We start from the raw sequence: 18,043 nt of genomic DNA, 5'->3' as shown, positions 1-18,043 counted from the left end.
ACCTACCCCTGCAACTGTTACCATATTATAAACAGCCAAGGTCCATTTTTGAGCAAAACTTTAAATACTGAGCTTGCCTCCCTTGGTTTTTGGGGGTTTTGTTGTTTGTTTGTTTTTTAATGACTACATTCACGTGAGCCAACTAAAACGAATTTTGAACCAATATGCTGCAAATCCACCTGTGATTTTTCCTAAAAAATTACAGCAGTAGTTACAAATGAGCAAACTTACACTATCAAGATTTGCTTGTAGGCAACTGAAGAACAGGCCACACAGATAAACTTATCAAACATACTTCATTAGTCTACAAATGTGCTATTATTTGTAATAATTAGGTTTGGGTCTTTTGCTTTTTACAAAATAAATTATTGGCAGATTTGATATTGACAATTGACCATACTGTGTTCAGGGATAAAACACATAGCATGATAAACCATTAGATGCAGCTGAGCCTCCAGGCATATAAACAAACAGCAGAAAAATTGTTATGTAAGTATGAATAAGGTTTTTTTTTTGCATTTGGTTTTTTGTTTGTTTGTTTTTAACACTGGTATATCATGGACATTTTTTTCCCATAGTTGATAAAGCACACCCATCAGCCCAAGTATTATAAATGTGAGTCTGACCATCCTGCATAGATGAAACCCGTGAAGAAATCTGTACCAATTTTGAGGAGAAAAAAAAAAAAAAAAGAAGTAGCTTGCTGAAAGTAAGAACTAATAACAATCACAGTTGCTTTATCAACTAGGCGGGGAAGAAAGGCCCATGGACTGGATACCAATCATTGTTTATTTCTTTTTTACATTGGCAATTGCATTTCTGTTCCTTTTCAGCAGGCATAACTATCAAATATGCTAATCAAATGAGTGCTTACTTACTCCAGAGTGGAGCGTCTTTCATCCTTAATGTTTTTTCTTCAATAAAAAATGGTTGTTTAAAGTTCATAGTATAGAATTTAAACACATGCATGGGAGTGGAATTGTTTTAGACCACAGACAAACATCAGGATGGTCAGATCTGCGTTCTGTTTGTTTGCCCAGTATTTAAATCAGCTTGGCTGTCTCTTTATTGCCTCTGAGGACTGTGGATACGCTTCATCTTAAAGATGCTGCTAGATAAAATAATCTGATTCAGGCTCTCTGTTGAATTCTGGTTTATGGTATTTGAGTTTAAGAAGTTATTTCCTAGTCAAAGGTATGGGTGGTTTTTTTCCTCCTGTTGTTTAGGGAAAGCTGGTTTTGCTCAGTTTAATCAGCTCAACAGCCAAACATTGCATCTTCAGCATTTTCAGTAAAACTGATCCCTAAAAAACTGCTAAAGTAGTAAGGTGACACCAGCTGTAACAGTGGTCATACTAGATATACTTTTGCAAATCTCTACATACAATTTTTTCCACTGTAGTTTTTAATATTGTTTTTTCCTTTAAATCTCTTCTATTCTTATGGCCAAGGTGAGAGCTATTTTTGGAAATGCATATTTTTTTAATCTGTCAGAGGCTTTTCCTCTTCAAACTAGCCACTGTAATATCTGCAGAAAATTATTAATTACCTCTTGTTCAGACTTGTGTTCGCCCGTCTGTCTTTCTAAGACACAATTCTGACACTTCCCAAACCGGAGGCAGGAAGAGAGAACGGTAAATTCACATTGCAGATGACTTTGAAAATCAGCAATTCTGTTTTCATTCCAAACTGCAACGAAAGATAATTGCTAAGCTCTCCACAGAACAGCAATCTGAAAAATGTTGGCTTGCTACTTTAAACAAATTAGGACTGAGGAAGATTAAGAAAGCGCAGACTTCCAATTTCAAAAGCCCCTGGGTTTGCCATAGAAGCTGGGGCTTGTTTGTTCCCTTTCAGCCCACGTAGTGGGATGGCAGGAGAGGGCGGAGAGCATTGGTAATTCTCTGATTTCTGGAGAACACTGGGGCAAAGAATCTGAAAATCCTGGACACTCCTTCCCGAGAGGGCTGCCAGGATCTGTAGGGCTCCTCATATTCCTGACCTGGGGGGGGGGGGGGGGAATCTGCTTAGTAGGCTGTCTGCGGGCCAAGACATCAGAAGCACTCCCCAAAGTCTGTCTGCTGAACTTCTGAGGAGCTCAGTGAGTAAACCAGCAAGAGTTCAAGCACGATCCCAAGGGAAAAGTGCCTCTTGTCTTTGATTTAAAATATATTCCTTAAAAGTTCCCTAACTGCAATTGTAGATGAGGAAAAGCAAGCGGTCTGCATGACAATGGCTGAACATCCCAGGGAACATCGCCTACAGTGACCAGCTGCAGAGTCAGATACAGCTAAACAAATCTTCTCACAGAATTTCTCCATCTTGGTGTCTCATGGTGACATCAGATCTGCACTGGCTTAAAACAAAACTGATCCCCTTCCTCAGTTTTATAGCTGCAGCTTGCCCTGATCTTCTTATTCTTAAGCTCTGAAATGCTTTCAGAGTCACCTGACAGTTGTCCACAAGACCTGTAGATCCCAGCAATCGAATATGGATCTGGACTATGATGTGTCTGAATGGAACTGCAGTGTTGGCTCAAACTTTTTTTCAGACACTTTGGACATAGGTAGAAGTTATTGTCAAAAAACTGGTAGTATTTGTTGAAAAAAAATAAACTTGTGCAATGTCAAAAAAAACTTTTCAACAATTTGTATTTGTTTGTTTGTTTTCAAGCCACCCTTTTTCTTTCCCTTCATGTAGCCTAGTCTTCTTCCTCTGTGTTTACCTACTGCTCTGAAAGACCTGAAAAATCAAGATATATGTCGTTGTTTACGTGGCAGCAGTTTGGTGTCTTGGGTCATGCTTCAAATACTTCTTTGGTCTTTGATGTGACTTCTGCAAAGACCACCTCTGCTTCTGTGAAGAGAGGAAGGGCATGTAACTATTAGTGTCCCATGCTATTTGCTCTTCTGGAAAGGTCACAGGATGCTTCTTTCCAATAAAGTCGACCTTTTGACTTGCAGTATCAATGTTTCAGATTCTGCTCTCAAATTTCTCTGTCATTGTTTCTCTGTTGTTCTCTATTGTAAGTCACTGTTTGCGATTGCTTGTCAGCAACACTGGCACGGTAGCACTGGGGTAATTGTTATGTTTGTTCCACATGTTTGTGACGCTGTAACATTGGAGGAGTTACAAGAACATATCTACCTGCGGGATGTGAACTCTACTGTTGGTTTCAGATCAATCTTTCTGTCACCTAAAGGTAGCAGTTCCCTTTATAAAGCATCCTTTGGTTTCTCAATTCAGCTCTAACTATATGTTTAAGCAAAACTTACAGGCAACAGTCCATCAAGATTGTCTTTGTTTGCTGTGCGGATACAAGGCTACTTCCTAGCAGCTCCTACCAAGCACTGTATTGGGAAATCCTTAACAGAGCTATTTATTTAAGTAGAATTATTTTGAAAAAACTATTACGTATGTACATTAGAGTTGATTTGAATAGAGGCTTCTGACCATCCCAGATACTGTTACCCCAATTGCTCTAGCTCATGGGATAGCTGGCTAAACTGGCAAAGTTTGTCCCAGGTAATTTAATTCTGTAATTAGCTTTTCCTTCTTTGTATATGCCTGCAGGGCAAGAATTGGCTCTGGTTCAGTTATATTCACAAGAAAATTAAAAGGCCTTTTGGAAAACTGAGCTTCCCAATTACTAAATAGAAAAGAAGAAAAAAAAAAAAAGAGAGAATCCTCTGGAGGAAAAAAAAAAAAGTTTGTTAAAATAGGCAATGAGGTGGATTCTGCTCTTAGCCATATTGCTTCAAATAAAAGTTGTTTCAGTGACATGAAATCTAGATTTATATAAAAGTAACTGAAGATTTATATAAAAGTAACTGAGGGGCAACATCTGGTTCACTGCTTGTATTGCAGTGACAGCTGGGCTTCACTTGTGCTTGTTAGAGATAGCAGACACTTCCACATGGTCATACCAAGTTCAATGCCCAGCTCAAAAGCACAAGTAATGATGCAAGCATCAGCTGTACCAGGGAGAGAGGAACATAACTGAAAGTTACTTAATTCTGGTCATACTTCTGTACGAGAAGGTGCGAGTTTACAGCCTCTTCTCAGCTAGGTCACTACAAACACTGGCCAGTTACAAAAAACTTTTTTTGTGTGTTTGTAGGTATTCTGACAGCCCTTCCATGCTTTTAAGGGAAGAAGGGGAGAGGTGAAAGACCATAGGGCTTCAAATGATGCCCATTATGTGGGGAGAATCTCATACTGATGAGTTTTCACCCACTTGCCTGTACACTTAAATAGTATGTTGAGGCAGATAAACGTATCTGCTTTCTAAATCTCACTTCCAGCTAAAGAAAACCAAGTAGCAAATCATGATTTCTGTAACGAGGCTGTGAGACCTCAGTGGCATCGTTGTGCCGGAGTTGTACTAAATGTATGCTGGTGATGCTGCTTCCAAGACACCTCCTAAAATAGGCACTGAAGACGTAACCTGACCGTGTGCTCCGTGGAGAGCCAGCAGCAGGGAAGGAGAGCTGCTCACTGCGCCTCTCTGTTAGTTGAAGGAGATCACTGTTAATGACATAGCAGCAGTCTCGCTGCTGATCCCATTTGTTGTGCTTTCCAAACTGGTAGCTCCATGGAGACCGGAATCCAATTCCAAGTGTTCTGGATTCACCTCTGCTGCCGGAAGAGCCCATATTTAGTTAAGGATCAAGGTTAAATATGCCTGCAGTAGCGTATGGTTGGTATATAGTTCAAGCCTGTGCTAAGGTCAGCGCAGGGGGAAGGCACTGCCTGAGCTGCCTAAAAGCTGCTGCCAGTGCTTTTAGCCTTTACCCAGTGAGAGCTGACTGAACAGGCAAGACTCCTGCTGAGCTAAAGGCTCGTTTGAATTATTTGTCCAGCACAATTTGGCTAAGCACCACTGAGAATCTGGATTGAGGACGTCAGCTTTTTATTATATACTGAACTGCTGTAAAATTTTTGTTTTCGTTAATTTCAAGTGGATCACCATCATTTTCCTGCTTATAACGCAGATCCAGAGTGTGGACAAAAATACCATGGAGGCAAAGACAGGAGGAGACACATACTGAGTCCCATCCGCCAAGAGTGCAGGTACCTGCTTCAGACTTATTTATGCCAATCAACAGGAAACGAGCAGGGCTTCTCGCCCTGCCTTGTGCTGCAAGGGGGATTGCCCAAACTTCACTTATGGTTATCCTTATGATTTCCTGTAATTTCCAGTCTCACTGCTAACGAGTGCTCACCAGGACTGAAAAGACCACTGGTGTCATCCAATTCAGTCCTCACAGTACCATAGGCAACTATATGGAACCGGCACGTGGGCATTCTAAGCACCCAGAAGGGCAGCTGTCTTGGTTTTTATAGGTGCAAGAAAGGAAATGAGCCCCAGGCTCTGATTCCTGGCTGGCAGGCTTAAGTAGGCTTTATTCCACAAAGTGGGAAAAGGCTAGAGGTACGCCTCTGCTTTTTTAGGAGGGGGGATTCCCCCAAAAAGCTGGGTGCAAGTGGGTTCCCAAGAAAGAGGGGATGTTTTCTCTAGTAAGACCGAAGGCGATGGCTGCCAGACCTGAGGGTGGAGTTCTTTATGGGAGCGGATGTGAAGAGCAGGAGGAGAGACTTTGCACCAGAAGAGCCGCAGTACTCAGGGACTTGGAAGGTCTGAGGCATGGCCATGCAGCTTTGCACGGCAAGTTTCTTGTTTAAAAATGTCCATAAAACATTTCTTTCATACCCCACCCATTTACGTTACAACAAACTTGAGGTTTGTAGGAAAAAGCCGAAGAGCCAAAGGATAATGTCCTGCAGACAGAGGAGCAGAAAGCAGAGCAAGGGCACCAACAAGTCTCCAAGTTTTTGCTATGGCAAGGAATTTGTTAAATGTGCAGCCAGTTTGTACCCCTTTGTTCTCGTGCCAGCATTGTTTAGCTGCTCTCGCAAGACAGGCCATTCGCTGTCCATTCTCTGTGTAACCCTTCTCTGCATCTTCCTGTTTTCTTCTCGAGTGTGAGAGCCCAAATCATATACTGTGTTCTGGGGGAAACACCAGAGTTTTGTACACCTGCATCAGTGCTTCCCTACCTCTAGTAGAGAAATATTATCTTACCTAAGGTATGTTCTCCTTTTCTGTGAATGGCTGAAGATTTATTTGTTGTTTACTTCAATCATCTTTTGCATGTCCTAGCTCATTTGACTTTTGACAAATCTGGCCTTAATCCTGTGCATCTCTCTCTCTACACTACAGCTATCTTTGCTGACCAGGATTGTTTGCTATTTATGACTCCCAAGAACCTCTCTATAGTGGTTTTTTTCACTTATTCAGGTCTAAAGTGCTGCCCAAGAAGATTTTTCTCTTGCTTGGAATATATACATGGGATAGTTTTTATACCTTTGATCTAGATATATTCCAATCTCCCTCCACATTCAAGTCTTTCAGCTCTTCAGTCCAGGTAAATTCACTAATGAGTTTCCTTAATTTGACAATTTGCCCTTCTGAAGTTGAAAAATTTAATTACCAACCTGCTTCTGTTTGTTATTCCGTTCAATGTAAATGGAAACAGTTGCTGAGTACTCAGCCCAATGCTGTTTTCTATGACCAGGTTTTTTTTTAAGTTCCTTCATTACTTACTAATTTGGGATTGTCTCTTTTTGTCTACTGAGGAGAAATCTGGCAGCTATCGCACATGTGGCTAGCTGGGCAGAAGTTTATTATTACAAGCATTTGTTTCCCAAATAGTATCTGGGAAGTTAAGGTTGACCATGGCACGATTCCCAGTAGTGTTTCTATAATAACATTTCAGTGACAGACCTCTTCTTGCACCATTATATTTTAGCTGCAGACAAGAAAGGCCAGGTTTCAATGAGGTGTCCAAGTAAAAAACAACCACCCTGCAAAAAACAAAGGCTGTGAGCAGGTGGTCTGGGCTGCTGGAAGCGGAGCTTCCTGTTCGCGTACAATGAGGAATTTTATGATGAATTAAATGATGATGAGTTAAATGACAGATGGCTTATTTTTTAATAAATTGCAAAGATTACTTGATGTTTTCTAGTTGTCTGGATAAAATGGCTAAACACTGAAATAGAAGGAGTACTGTAATAAGATTGCAAATATCTTGGATATTGGCCTATTGATCATATTCACATGGGTCAGGCCTGGCTCCCATTTGGGACAGGAGTGGAGCAGTAAAAAAAAAAAAAAAAAGTCCGTTCCATGAGCTGTTGCTCTCCTGAGTTACGGAGACCAAGCCAGCCTTTTCTGCCATAGGGCTGCTCTGTTCAGCCGGGAGTGCCGTGAAGGAAGGATTCCCTCTCCCGTGCTGCCAGCCTCATTCCATGTGGGTACCTACTGGATTCTTCCGACCTGTTGCAAGTGACCATTTGTCCTGTAGCAATGGTCATTACCTGGCAGAAGTTGTAAGTGGATAAGTCAGTCATGGGAAGAAATGCATTTAAAATTTTCCCAGCTGTTGTACCTACATCCAAGATTTTGAGTGCAGCTTCAATTCTTAAATGTAAGAAACATGCAAAGCGCTCTTTTCCTTCTCAGCCCGTGTCTGTCTCTCATTGAAATTAGCCTGCTGTTCACGTATGACGAGGCTTCTAGCGGCTTCTATCATACTGTTCCTGACTCACAGTGGCTCACCTAGCCTTCTCACCCTTCTTCTTGGAGTCTAATCATAGCTGTTTGTATCCCTTTTATAGCCCTGTTTTGTGTCCTGTCTTGCTACATCATATTTTCAAGCACAGACCCAATCTGAAGAGTATCTGGAGGAAAATATGTGCACCTGTTCCCAGATTTTTGGCTGCTGCAAACCAGCAAAGGAATCCAGGCCAGTTTACACTGGCCAAAGAAGTGGGCCAAAAGTTTGCAGTTGAAAGGTTATATATCTGAGAGCTGCAGTAGCTGCCTTAGCACTTGTAATAATGACTTGGCTGTACAGGTGAAGCCAGCAGGACACGGGACAGAAACTTGGGGATCTGGAGGCCAGAATGATAGGCTGTGCAATGGGGAGCCAGAGGGAAAAACAGGAAGGTCATCTTTTATAAAATGCACAGAGAAAGAAACTGGGCATTAAGCTGTGCTTAAAATGGCAAAGGCATCTCACGTGCTGGCCTCTCCTTGGAGAGGAGACAGGGAGCAGCGAGTCCTGGCATGGTACTGTAGGAATGATAGAGCTATCATAAAAGGACGGGTGTTTCATCTTCCAAAAGCAGTTTATGTCAGTCAGCCTAGCACACGAGGCTGAGCGGGTAGGGACCCAGAGCCACAGGCTCAAGGGCTTCTTGTTTTCTCTGAGCCCAGAGCCCATCTGCATTTGGCACCGGGGCTGTGACCTAGCAGCAGACTGCAAATGAGGGTCTCCCACCGCCCCACCACCCCTCGGCTGGTTGCTCCCTCCTGTGCACCACTTCACCTCTCCCCTTCTCCCAGTCTTCCCCTGTGCCAGACGCCACAGCCAGCGTCCTTGTGAACAGCAGTGCACTGCGTGCCCGTGAGCTGCAGGGTGGGAAGGTGACTGCCGTGTCCCCGTCAGATGGGCGGGAGAGATGGATCTTGCGAGGTTTGTCTCCTGCCAGGGGAGGAAGCATCAGCTCTTGCCCTCTTTCCCTGAGGGAAGGGCTGCTTTCAGTGCTGTGAAGCTTCAGTTTGGGTTACCCTTGGGTGCATGTAGAGGTGGAGTCATGCCAGTATATTGGCAACAAGGAAGGATGGAGGGGACAAGTGGGAAACTCGAGTTCCACGTGACAGTATAGCTTAACAGAAATAAGGCAATGAGCGGAGGGGAGGAATCTGTGGTCTAATGTTGTTCTTGACCTGGTGAAAACCACTAGATGCTCAGGATGCATTTTTCCATAATTTTGCAAACCCTTTCCCCTTCTCCTTCCTGTTGTTTTGCTAGCAATGCTCTTCAAGTGGGTGTGTTTTGACCTATTTTTTCCCCTGCACATGCCTAGTGAGCACAAGGACGTTTAGTGCCTATTGGGTAATGTATGTATTTATGGGTTTACAGATGCTCTTGTGTATAGATATATGCCTTGAGGGCTTAATTGTGGTTGGCAAATGGTGCTTCCTAATGTGCCCACCACTTCAGATTGCATTGGATTGGCTGGCAGGGAGGCTGTCTCAGCCTACCTAGGTTACCTCCATGACATTTCTTGCCGTCCTATGTTTTGTTTGCTTGTGTCATCTCTCCCAGACGGAGTACAGCCCGGGGCAGGAGAAAGCACTCGGTGCACTTCCCAGAAAGAGCAGTCCCTAGGGACTATGAGAGCCGTCACAGCCTAATGTAACTCTTTGGTTGACCAGGTCTTGAAATAAGTGACCTCAAACTAGGTGGGGGTTTTGTGCTGTGAACTCATGACAAATGCTGTGGGTTCTGATAAGATGTCCTACAGCAACTAACCAGATTCTTTAAAGCTCCTGGGACAGGCTTGAGCAAGTTGTCTCCTGGCAAAGTGTCTCTGAAAGAAAGATCATGCGACCACAAATCAGTGACTAAACAAACTGCGTGAGGACTGCTGCTTACTACAGCTTGAGCGGTCAGTGCAGAGGAGAGCAGTCGCCTAGCATCTGCAAGGGGCAAGGGGACTGAGAGAAACTACGAAACAGAGTTGTGCCAAGACAGGTTTTGGAGCTCAGTAGCAGAGATTGGGGCATGTATGGGACTCAGGGCTGTTCTCATGGTGTGACATAAAGAAGATCAGACTATGACAGTAGGTGGTAAAGCTAGAAAATGAGTGGAGAAGGGATGTTGTGACAGTCTGTATTTCTACAATTGCATTAATCTGCTAAACTAATTAATAAAGGGGGACAGTTCTGTTGCATTTTAATTCTAGGCCCAGAGGTGTATGATAGACTGCATGGTGCATTGCACACACAGAGCCTGATTAGTCACCTTGCTGATTGGATTGCCTGAGAGGAAATCACTTTCATGATGCTGCAGCTTTCCATTCTGTTTATTCCATGTTCTCCGCAGTTTTGCTTCTCCCAGTTTTTTCCTTCCATTTCCGGTAATTTTTATCTTTGTTTTTCTCTGGTTTTGCAAGCTGGGGTAGAGTCTAGCTGCAATATTTTCTTAGTTTAGTAGTGACCGAGGAGGTACATAGTTTCTCCTGGAACTTAAATAAGACTCCATTTTATTTGGATTTATTTTAGTTATTGCTCTGCATTTAAAGATTTCTGTGGCTTTTATGTTTGGTTTGGGGAGAGGTTTGTGTCTCAGGAGAGATGATCTTGAACTGAAATAGAAAAAAAATCTGTTGACTTCTTGGTCACATGCATTGCTTTTGCTTGCAGGAGCATTCATTTGACTTCCTGCTAGTCATCCTTTTCCAAAGCATTCTGAAGGCTACTCATTGTTGTCAAATCATTGCTGATACTATTTGTGTGCAATAGAATATATCCCAGAGAAGTGATTCCTTCTACTTTCTGCCAAATAAATTAATCGGTGTTGCAGATCAGTTATTAACTTGTTGCTGTACAGACTGTTTTGAAAATAGCTAGGAACTAAACTTTTTTTGCACTATATTAATTGTTCAAATTGCCATTTGAATCCTTAAATTTAGTTCGACCTATTTAGGTGACAAAACCCACCAGCTTTCATTCTGTTGCTGGTCTTGGACATTTACAGTTGCCAGAAGCAACTGAAGCGAAATTACATTATGACAAATTAGATTATTACATTATTTGACCAATGTAGTTAGAATTTGGGATTTTGTGGTTTATTCCAGATAGAGGTGTATTCAGGTATCTTAGATACAATTCTTTGTATTTATTACACACACTGCCTTTAGTGCAAGGGAATAGAACTGTGAGCAACAGGTCCTCTGATCACAGCACCACATCTCCTGCAGACTTTGGCTGCAAACGCGAACGCTTAGCTCTTCCTAGAGTTAGGTGCCTTGTGCAAGACCCCCAGAAAATTGACAAGCACATAACAGCCAGCTGTGAAATCGAATGACTTCTTCTGAGTCATCACATAGTATCACCGTAGGAACATTGCATATGGCTAACTAGCTTCAGAGGTGCATCGGTAACTTGAGTCAGCCTCTCTGAGCCAGTGTTCTTTACCGGTATATTTTTCAGCCTGCCCAAAGATCCATGCTAGACTGTTACCGATACCCAGGTTAGCTGGTGTGAAATCAGCTCACGCCCATGAACTCATGCACCAAAGACGCAGCTGCAGCACACGCGCATCCTGTCTGGAACAGAGGCAGGAACAGATCCGTTTCTTCAAGGTTTCCTATGCTCCTCTGCAGTGAATAGTCCCAGCTTCTTGTTCTGCAAAAATCTGGCACATCCCGAGAGTAAGTCCATCCTGTATCCTAAACAAAGGCGGGGCCTTGCAAAATAAAGCAAGGCCAGAACAAAATAATACTGGACTACATAATTTAAGACTGTCATGAAATGTATGAGCAAGGGGACCGAAGTGATAACCCATCTTCTGGTATTTCCTAACTTCTGACTCCTTCATTGTGCAACCTTAATGATTTTTTTTTTAATTGGCTTTGTGCCTGTAACACTTAGGTGAATTGAAGGGTAAGGGCAGAAGAGATGAGAAGTAATAGGAAAAAGATAGAGCAGAGTTAAATGAACTGCTTTTAGGAGGCAGATAATTTAGCTATATACTTTGAAGCAGCTTGGTTTTGTAAAGGCCAGGATGTGAAGGATGAAGACCTGAGGAACCTTGTGGGAGAAGGGGCAAAAGCACGAAGGTATTTTCAGCTCAAGGCGAGACAAATTACAGAGGCCTGAACTTTGGTTCCCAGCCCAGAACACATTGAAAGCCATCTCAGCTGCAGAGTGGGATAGTCCCTTAAGAATAGACAAAATTTCCCTGCTTTTAATCTGTTATTTTTATTACCTGTACATACAGGCTGTATAAAACTGCTGCTGAGAACAGACTCCACCTCTGGTCTTTCCCAGTGGTAACCACCAAAAAAACCCAGGAGCTACTCTTCCGATAAAGGAAGCGTCTTGTTCTGGTACAACGCTAAAAACATACTGCAAGCTCCCTGAAGCATCATATAGAAAAGTTTCGGATTAGAAGTGGTCAGGATCATAACGTTTGAAACAGGAGAGGACAATTCAATTATTAACAACCCCTCAGATGTCTTCTAGGATGATAGACCGCTCCGGGCAAAATGTAACATTGATGCAGCACCCGGTTCCAGACAAAGTGATTTTGTTCCATCCCGTTATCACTGGCAGAATTATTTAACTTTCTTTTCAGAGCGGTTGGGTGCTGTAGTGTGGAGAGGTGGTTTTCCAGGAGCCCCACGGCTCCCCTGGGTTGGTCATACGCGGTGGGGCTTCGTTTGGCCGCCGGCAGCAGCGCCTCCGGGGTAGCTCCCCCCCGGGGGCTCTCACTGGGGCTGGCGGGAAGGGGGCAGGGTCCTCGGGAAGGGAGGATCCTGCACCTGAAATAATTGCTGTGGCTTGCAGCTGGCTTGGCTTCCCCCTGCCCCCGCAGGTGACAATCAGTTCGTTAATTAGCTGTTAATTCCCGGAGGCTGAGGAGGCGCTGGGCGCTCTGCGGGTCTCCCGCCCCCCGGGCTGTCGGGGCGGGCGCCGAGGGGGAAGGCTCTGGCCCTCGCCGAACCGCCGGCCCAGGGGAGGAAGAGGAGGAGGATCATCATCATCAGTGGCTGAGGCTCCAGTTGGAAGTCAGTCAGAGAGGATAGACTCAGTTTGGGGCGGGGGAGACGGAGTAGCGCTTTAGCTTTCTTCATGTGAATGTCTCCTCCCCCGGAAGGCTTTGGTATAAATCGAGGAGGAATTTCGGCAGACTGGAGCCAAATAACATCTTTGTCTAAACACACAGCGTGCTTCCCTTTACGTTTTCTCTTGCAGATGGGGCTCGGCTGAAACAAGCCCCCCTCTTCATCCTTATCGGAAGCGCAACTGTACGGGAATAAGGCTGACGCTACCGAGAGGCTGCCTGGGCCGCCCTGATAAGCGACGAGCTCTGTCCTCTCGTCTCGGAGGACTTCAAGAAATCCTGCGGTACTGACAGCTGGTAAGTGAACACCCCTGCTGTACAAAGTGTAGCTAGCTCTGTAAACTCTTGCACGGGCTGAGAGGATCTGGTGGACGGTGCCTGAACCCGTAGGACTGGGTGCTTCTTCCCGAGTTTGCCGGCGTTTCTGCTGCGAGACATCTTCCCACCGCGCTCTTGCGTTACTTCAGACGGGAAGGTTTCTGGTTAACCTCATGCAGAGTCTATGCACGCTGGCGATTTTAAAACCTCCTTCGGGTAAGAACTGGTGGCAGCAGCTGCCAGCAACATTGCTGTTCAATGTAAATCCCCACATACTCAAAGGCAGAGCTGGCTATTCTGATACCTCGGCGTGTTCCTCTGTGAAGGCATTCAGGGAATTAATTGAACTTCCAGAGGGATGAAGCCTGCCTCTACAAGCCTCCTTTGAAGAGAATACAGTCTTAATCGGCTTGAGAGCGGGTGAGATGAGATGTCCCGGACCTTTCCCAGAGGTTCCTAGGAGCTTCCTGGTAAAAATCAACGTCGCGGCGGAGCAGGGAGCCGGCGGGGATGAGCCCGGCAGCAGCGGCAGCGCCTCCCGGCTTTCGGGCGGCGTTTGGATGCGGCTGATGTCGCGGGGGGCCGCCTGCGCCGGGGGAGAGGCCGGGCTGAGGCGCTGCCCGGGGCCGGCTCTCGGCCCCGGCCGGAGAAGGACCCCCCGGGCGGGGCCGCGCCGCTGCGGGGAGCGCGGCCTCTCTCCGGCCGCCGCCGGGCAGCGCGGGAGGAGGCGCCCACGCCGCGGGGGGATCGGGCGGGCCGCCGGGCGCCGCCGCCCAGCCAGGTAGGGCGGCGGGGGAGGCGAGGGAAGGAAGGGGCCGTCCCCTTTTCCCCGCCGGCCGCGGGAGCAGCCCCGCTCCGGGGCCGGGGCGGCAGGCGGAGCCGGCCCCAGCCCCGCAGCCAGGCGCCGCGCCGGCCCCGGGCCGCATGCCGCCGCCGAGAGCCGCCGGCGGCCCCCCCACCCCCGGCAGCGGTGAGCCCTGTCGGCGGGGCGGCGGGGCGCCGGCCGCAGGGCTGGGCAGGGCAGGGCAGGCGAGGCGGGGGAAAAGCGGGCTCCCGGCAGCGGGACGGCCCCGAGCGGGGGGAGCTTCCCGGCAGAGCTGGCGGCGGCCGGCAGCGCCCCGTAAGTGAAATCCGAGGGGGGATGGATGGCTTCTGCGGAGCCGCCTGGGTGCGGTAATGCCGCCGCGTTGGCGTTGCCGCCGGTCAGGCCGGTTCCGATAGAGGGTTGTGTTTAGTGGGGGTACCGAGAGGCGAGGACTGCCCCTTGGAAATGCCGAAGGCCTAGGGGGAGGAACAATGGCTGCGTGGGTAGACTCTGCCTTAAGCTGTGCAAATCCATTACTTGTAGTTTAGGGAAGAAACAAACCCTAGAAAACGTTCTCTGCTTTTTTTTTAAAAAAGTCTTTGGATTATTATTTGGCAGTGGGGGTAGTGTTTCTGTTTTAGTTGTTGCAAGCTGTGCGATCAGTCCTGCTGTCCTTTATCAAATTAAAATTTCCAGTGAGATGAACAGTTGATCTACTGGGATTTGTGGCTGTTGTGCTCTTCTTACCCAACTGAAACTTTCTGTCCAGGTTTCTTCAGTTTTTGTCTCTCTTCTTCACGCGCCTTATACCGAGCTATTATTACATCCAATGTGGTTGCAAAACTATTTAGAAAGGACAAACTTTGCGATGGGATGAGATTACTTGTTTTAACCTGTCAGTTCTATTGCAGCTGAACTGCGTAAAAATGTTACACATAGAATCATAGAATGGTTTAGGTTGGAAAAGACCTTTTAAGATCGTCAAGTCCAACTGTTAACTTAGCACTGCCAACTCCACCACTAATCCATGTCCCTGAGCACCACATCTACAATACCTCCAGGGATGGTGACTCAGCCACTTCCCTGGGCAGCCTGTTCCACTGCCTGACAATCCTTTCAGTGAATAAATTTTTCCTAGTATCCAATCTAAACCTCCCCTGGCGCAGCTTGAGGCCGTTTTCTCATCCTATCGCTTGTTACTTGGGAGAAGAGACCGACCCCCACCTCGCTACAGCCTCCTTTCAGGTAGTTGTAGAGAGTGATAAGGTCTCCCCTCAGCTTCCTCTTCTCCAGACTAAACAACTCCAGCTCCATCAGCTGTTCCTTGTAAGACTTGTGCTCTAGACCCTTCACCAACTTTGTTTCCCTTCTCTGGACACACTCCAGCACCTCCATGTCCTTCTTGTAGTGAGGGGCCCAAAACTGAACACAGTACTCGAGGTGTGGCCTCACCAGTGCCGAGTAGAGGGGGACGATCACTTCCCCAGTCCTGCTGGCCACACTATTCCTGATACAAGCCAGGATGCCAGTGGCCCTCTTGGCCACCTGGGCACACTGCCAGCTCCTATTCAGTTGGCTGTTGACCAACACCCCCAGGTCCTTTTCTGCCAGGCAGCTCTCCAGCCACTCTTCCCCAAGCCTGTAGCATTGCCTGGGGTTGTTGTGACCCAAGTGCAGGACCTGGCACTTTGCCTAGTTGATCCTCACACAGCTGGCCTTGGCCCATCAATCCAGCCTGTCCAGATCCCTCTGTAGGGCCTTCCTACTCTCAAGCAAATCAACACTCCTGCCTAGCTTGGTGGTGTTCATCATTTTTGGATAGAAGGCGGCAGGGAGCAGGAATAATCTTTCTTATGATAGCTTCTTTGTGCCATTAACACTTTTATCCTGGGCTTGTTTTCATTGTCAGTTTCTGGGCACACCATGATTAGTGCCTTTCAGTAAAGGTTTGATCCATCCTCCCAAGACAGGCTTGGGAAAGTTCTCATAAACCTGCTTTGGCTGATTTGTGGCTTTCTGCTTCTTGCATGTTGCTTCATATGCTGCTGGAGGGGTTGGTTCAAGTATTTTGGCCTGGAAGAGGACACAATCAGATGCGTCATTTGAAGGTATAACTTGAAGACCACCATGAGTCTCCATGCATGAGGCAGTTCACACCATTGACTCAAAGGGGCTTGTAAGGAAAAGCGTGCTCTTCACCCCCCACTCCCCCCACCCCTCCCCCCCCAGTAAAGCTTGAACTATAGCACAGGATCTTGGTTTGTTTGTCTTTGTACCTTTAGGATTAAGGTGATTTTACTTATAAGCATGAAAGGTGTTTTTTACAGTGTGTGTGCTGTGAGATACTCCGCTGTGGCTCCCTAGTTAAATGCATTTTAGGAACGAGCTCAAGATTACTTGAAATACCTCTCTTTACAGACATCTCTCCTTACAGATGCTTGCACAGTTGAAATGTGCATTGTGCATTTAAAAGGAGTTTAATTTATCAAGCTTATGACAACTTGTTTATCATTCATTTGAATAATTTGTTCATCATTTTCTCTAGCCTTGTAGAGAAGCTAGTAAATAATATTGGGAAATTAATTTATGGGGTAGCTGAGTGTACAGGGCTTTTTCAGAGTTTCTATTTTCTACCATCTATTTACTCAAAAGACCAAGAGTTTTGTAGCAGAATAAAACCCCCCTGGACTTCCCCATTAATCAATTTTCTTCAACTTTCATTTTTGCTGTGTTACATATGACTTCTTCTGTACCTATTCATAGTCTTCAAGGGAAATTCAAATAAAACTATTTTTTTATTTGGTGTGTGAACATCTTGAAGTGTTAAATCTTTTATCCTCCTGCTACAGGGGAACCTAAAACCTCAGCTTTTCTTGATGTGTATTGAAGTCAGGAGGAAAATGTGGTGTGCGAGCTGTTGTTTCCTTTACAAGTCACCTTTCAGTAGTGGGTGGAAATTAATCTGCTCTCACTTTGCGGTTCAGTGTATTCATCACTGATATCAGTAGCTGCTATGTGTGCAGAAAGCTTGAAAAGCGGAAGAGTGATGGGCAGCATTAGCTAGTGTGTGCTGTGAAGCAAAAACAGGGAACACGTGGCTTGCATGCAGTATCACTACCTTTTGAAAAGTTCATTCAACAAATGCAGTTGCGGAACGTGGTAAAATACTTTGCAGTAGTGCTTCTTGCTGTGTTCTGTACCTATCATCTTAAAATATCACATCCTTTTAAAGTTCATTTTGTTAGGGTGGGGTGGCTCTGCAGTGCTCAAAGATGGTCATTCTTTGGTCTTGAAGGCAAAAGTGAAGCCTTGATATCTGGAGAGGAAGACCCTTTACAGCACTGCAAGAGAGTGAGCAAATTTTAGGCATCCTCTGGAAAATACCCAAAGTTTGCTTGTAACTTCTGCATTGCCTCTGCTCCCAGCCCCGCAGCAGCAGTAAAACTGGAGTACATTGTGATAGATCTATTCTTTACATTCCAGCATCCGTGGGGAGCCAGCAGGAGCAAGGCAAAAACTTGAATAGCCCCCACTTGCCCTGGCTGGGAAGGGAAGGCTGGAAAACTTGAGGAGCCACAAAGCCCATCCTCCCTCCTGTTAGGAGGGCAGGAATGGAGTAATCGAGGAACTGGTTTTAAGAGCAGACAGGAATTCAGTGAAGTTCAGACTTAATCACTGAAGCTCTTCTTAACATCTGTTGATTTACAGTGCAAGTTTCCATTCCCCTAGCAGGAATATTGCTTTCTTTTGGACCACTAGCCGGTAGGAAACTTTGTGAGGTGGGTGGCTAATAGTCTTAGATTTCCACAGACTCTTCAACTCACTTTTAAAACAACAGTTCCTAGCCCTTGTGAGTGCAGGTCAGAAACACTAAAATAAGGATCAGCTGCTGCAGAGCTCAGAAAAGCTCTTTGTTAGACTGGATCTGCAGGCTGACACTGTTGCAGTGCAGCGGTAGCCGGCCCCTGCTTGCTTCACTGCTGCTTTTAGAGTCCAGCATGAAGGGCATGTCATCGGCTTACCCAGAACCTTAGCAGAGGTAGGCGGTGGAAATATGTGTATGTAACGGCCATTTAATAGTAAACACGAAATGTGTATGTATAAAATACAAATGATATCGCATGTGAGGCGGGTGAGGAGGAGTCCCTTCCGCAGGGTGAGAAAGGAATTGAAGTTGTGTTTTTGCCATTATCTTTTTTCTTTTTTCCAATGTAATTGTT

General features: G+C 45.7%; 1 protein-coding gene across 13 annotated transcripts in view; it reads left to right on the top strand.

Moving 5' to 3' along the window:
- Positions 1–18,043, top strand: part of ST3GAL6 (ST3 beta-galactoside alpha-2,3-sialyltransferase 6) — a 77,448-nt gene that overhangs the window by 18,638 nt on the left and 40,767 nt on the right. For 4 of the 13 annotated variants that reach the window (XM_082304207.1, XM_082304205.1, XM_082304206.1 and 1 more), the window contains exon 1: positions 13,004–13,234. In XM_082304207.1, coding sequence (XP_082160333.1) covers positions 13,192–13,234 — 43 coding nt within the window. In that variant the 5' untranslated portion in view covers positions 13,004–13,191. The other 9 variants (XM_082304209.1, XM_082304212.1, XM_082304214.1 and 6 more) reach the window with 9 other exon arrangements.

Source organism: Platalea leucorodia, assembly GCF_965183815.1.
Source record: "Platalea leucorodia genome assembly, chromosome: 2".
In the NCBI taxonomy this organism is placed as follows: domain Eukaryota; kingdom Metazoa; phylum Chordata; class Aves; order Pelecaniformes; family Threskiornithidae; genus Platalea; species Platalea leucorodia.
Note: the sequence above shows the minus strand (reverse complement) of the source record. Positions and strands in the feature narration are given on the sequence as shown.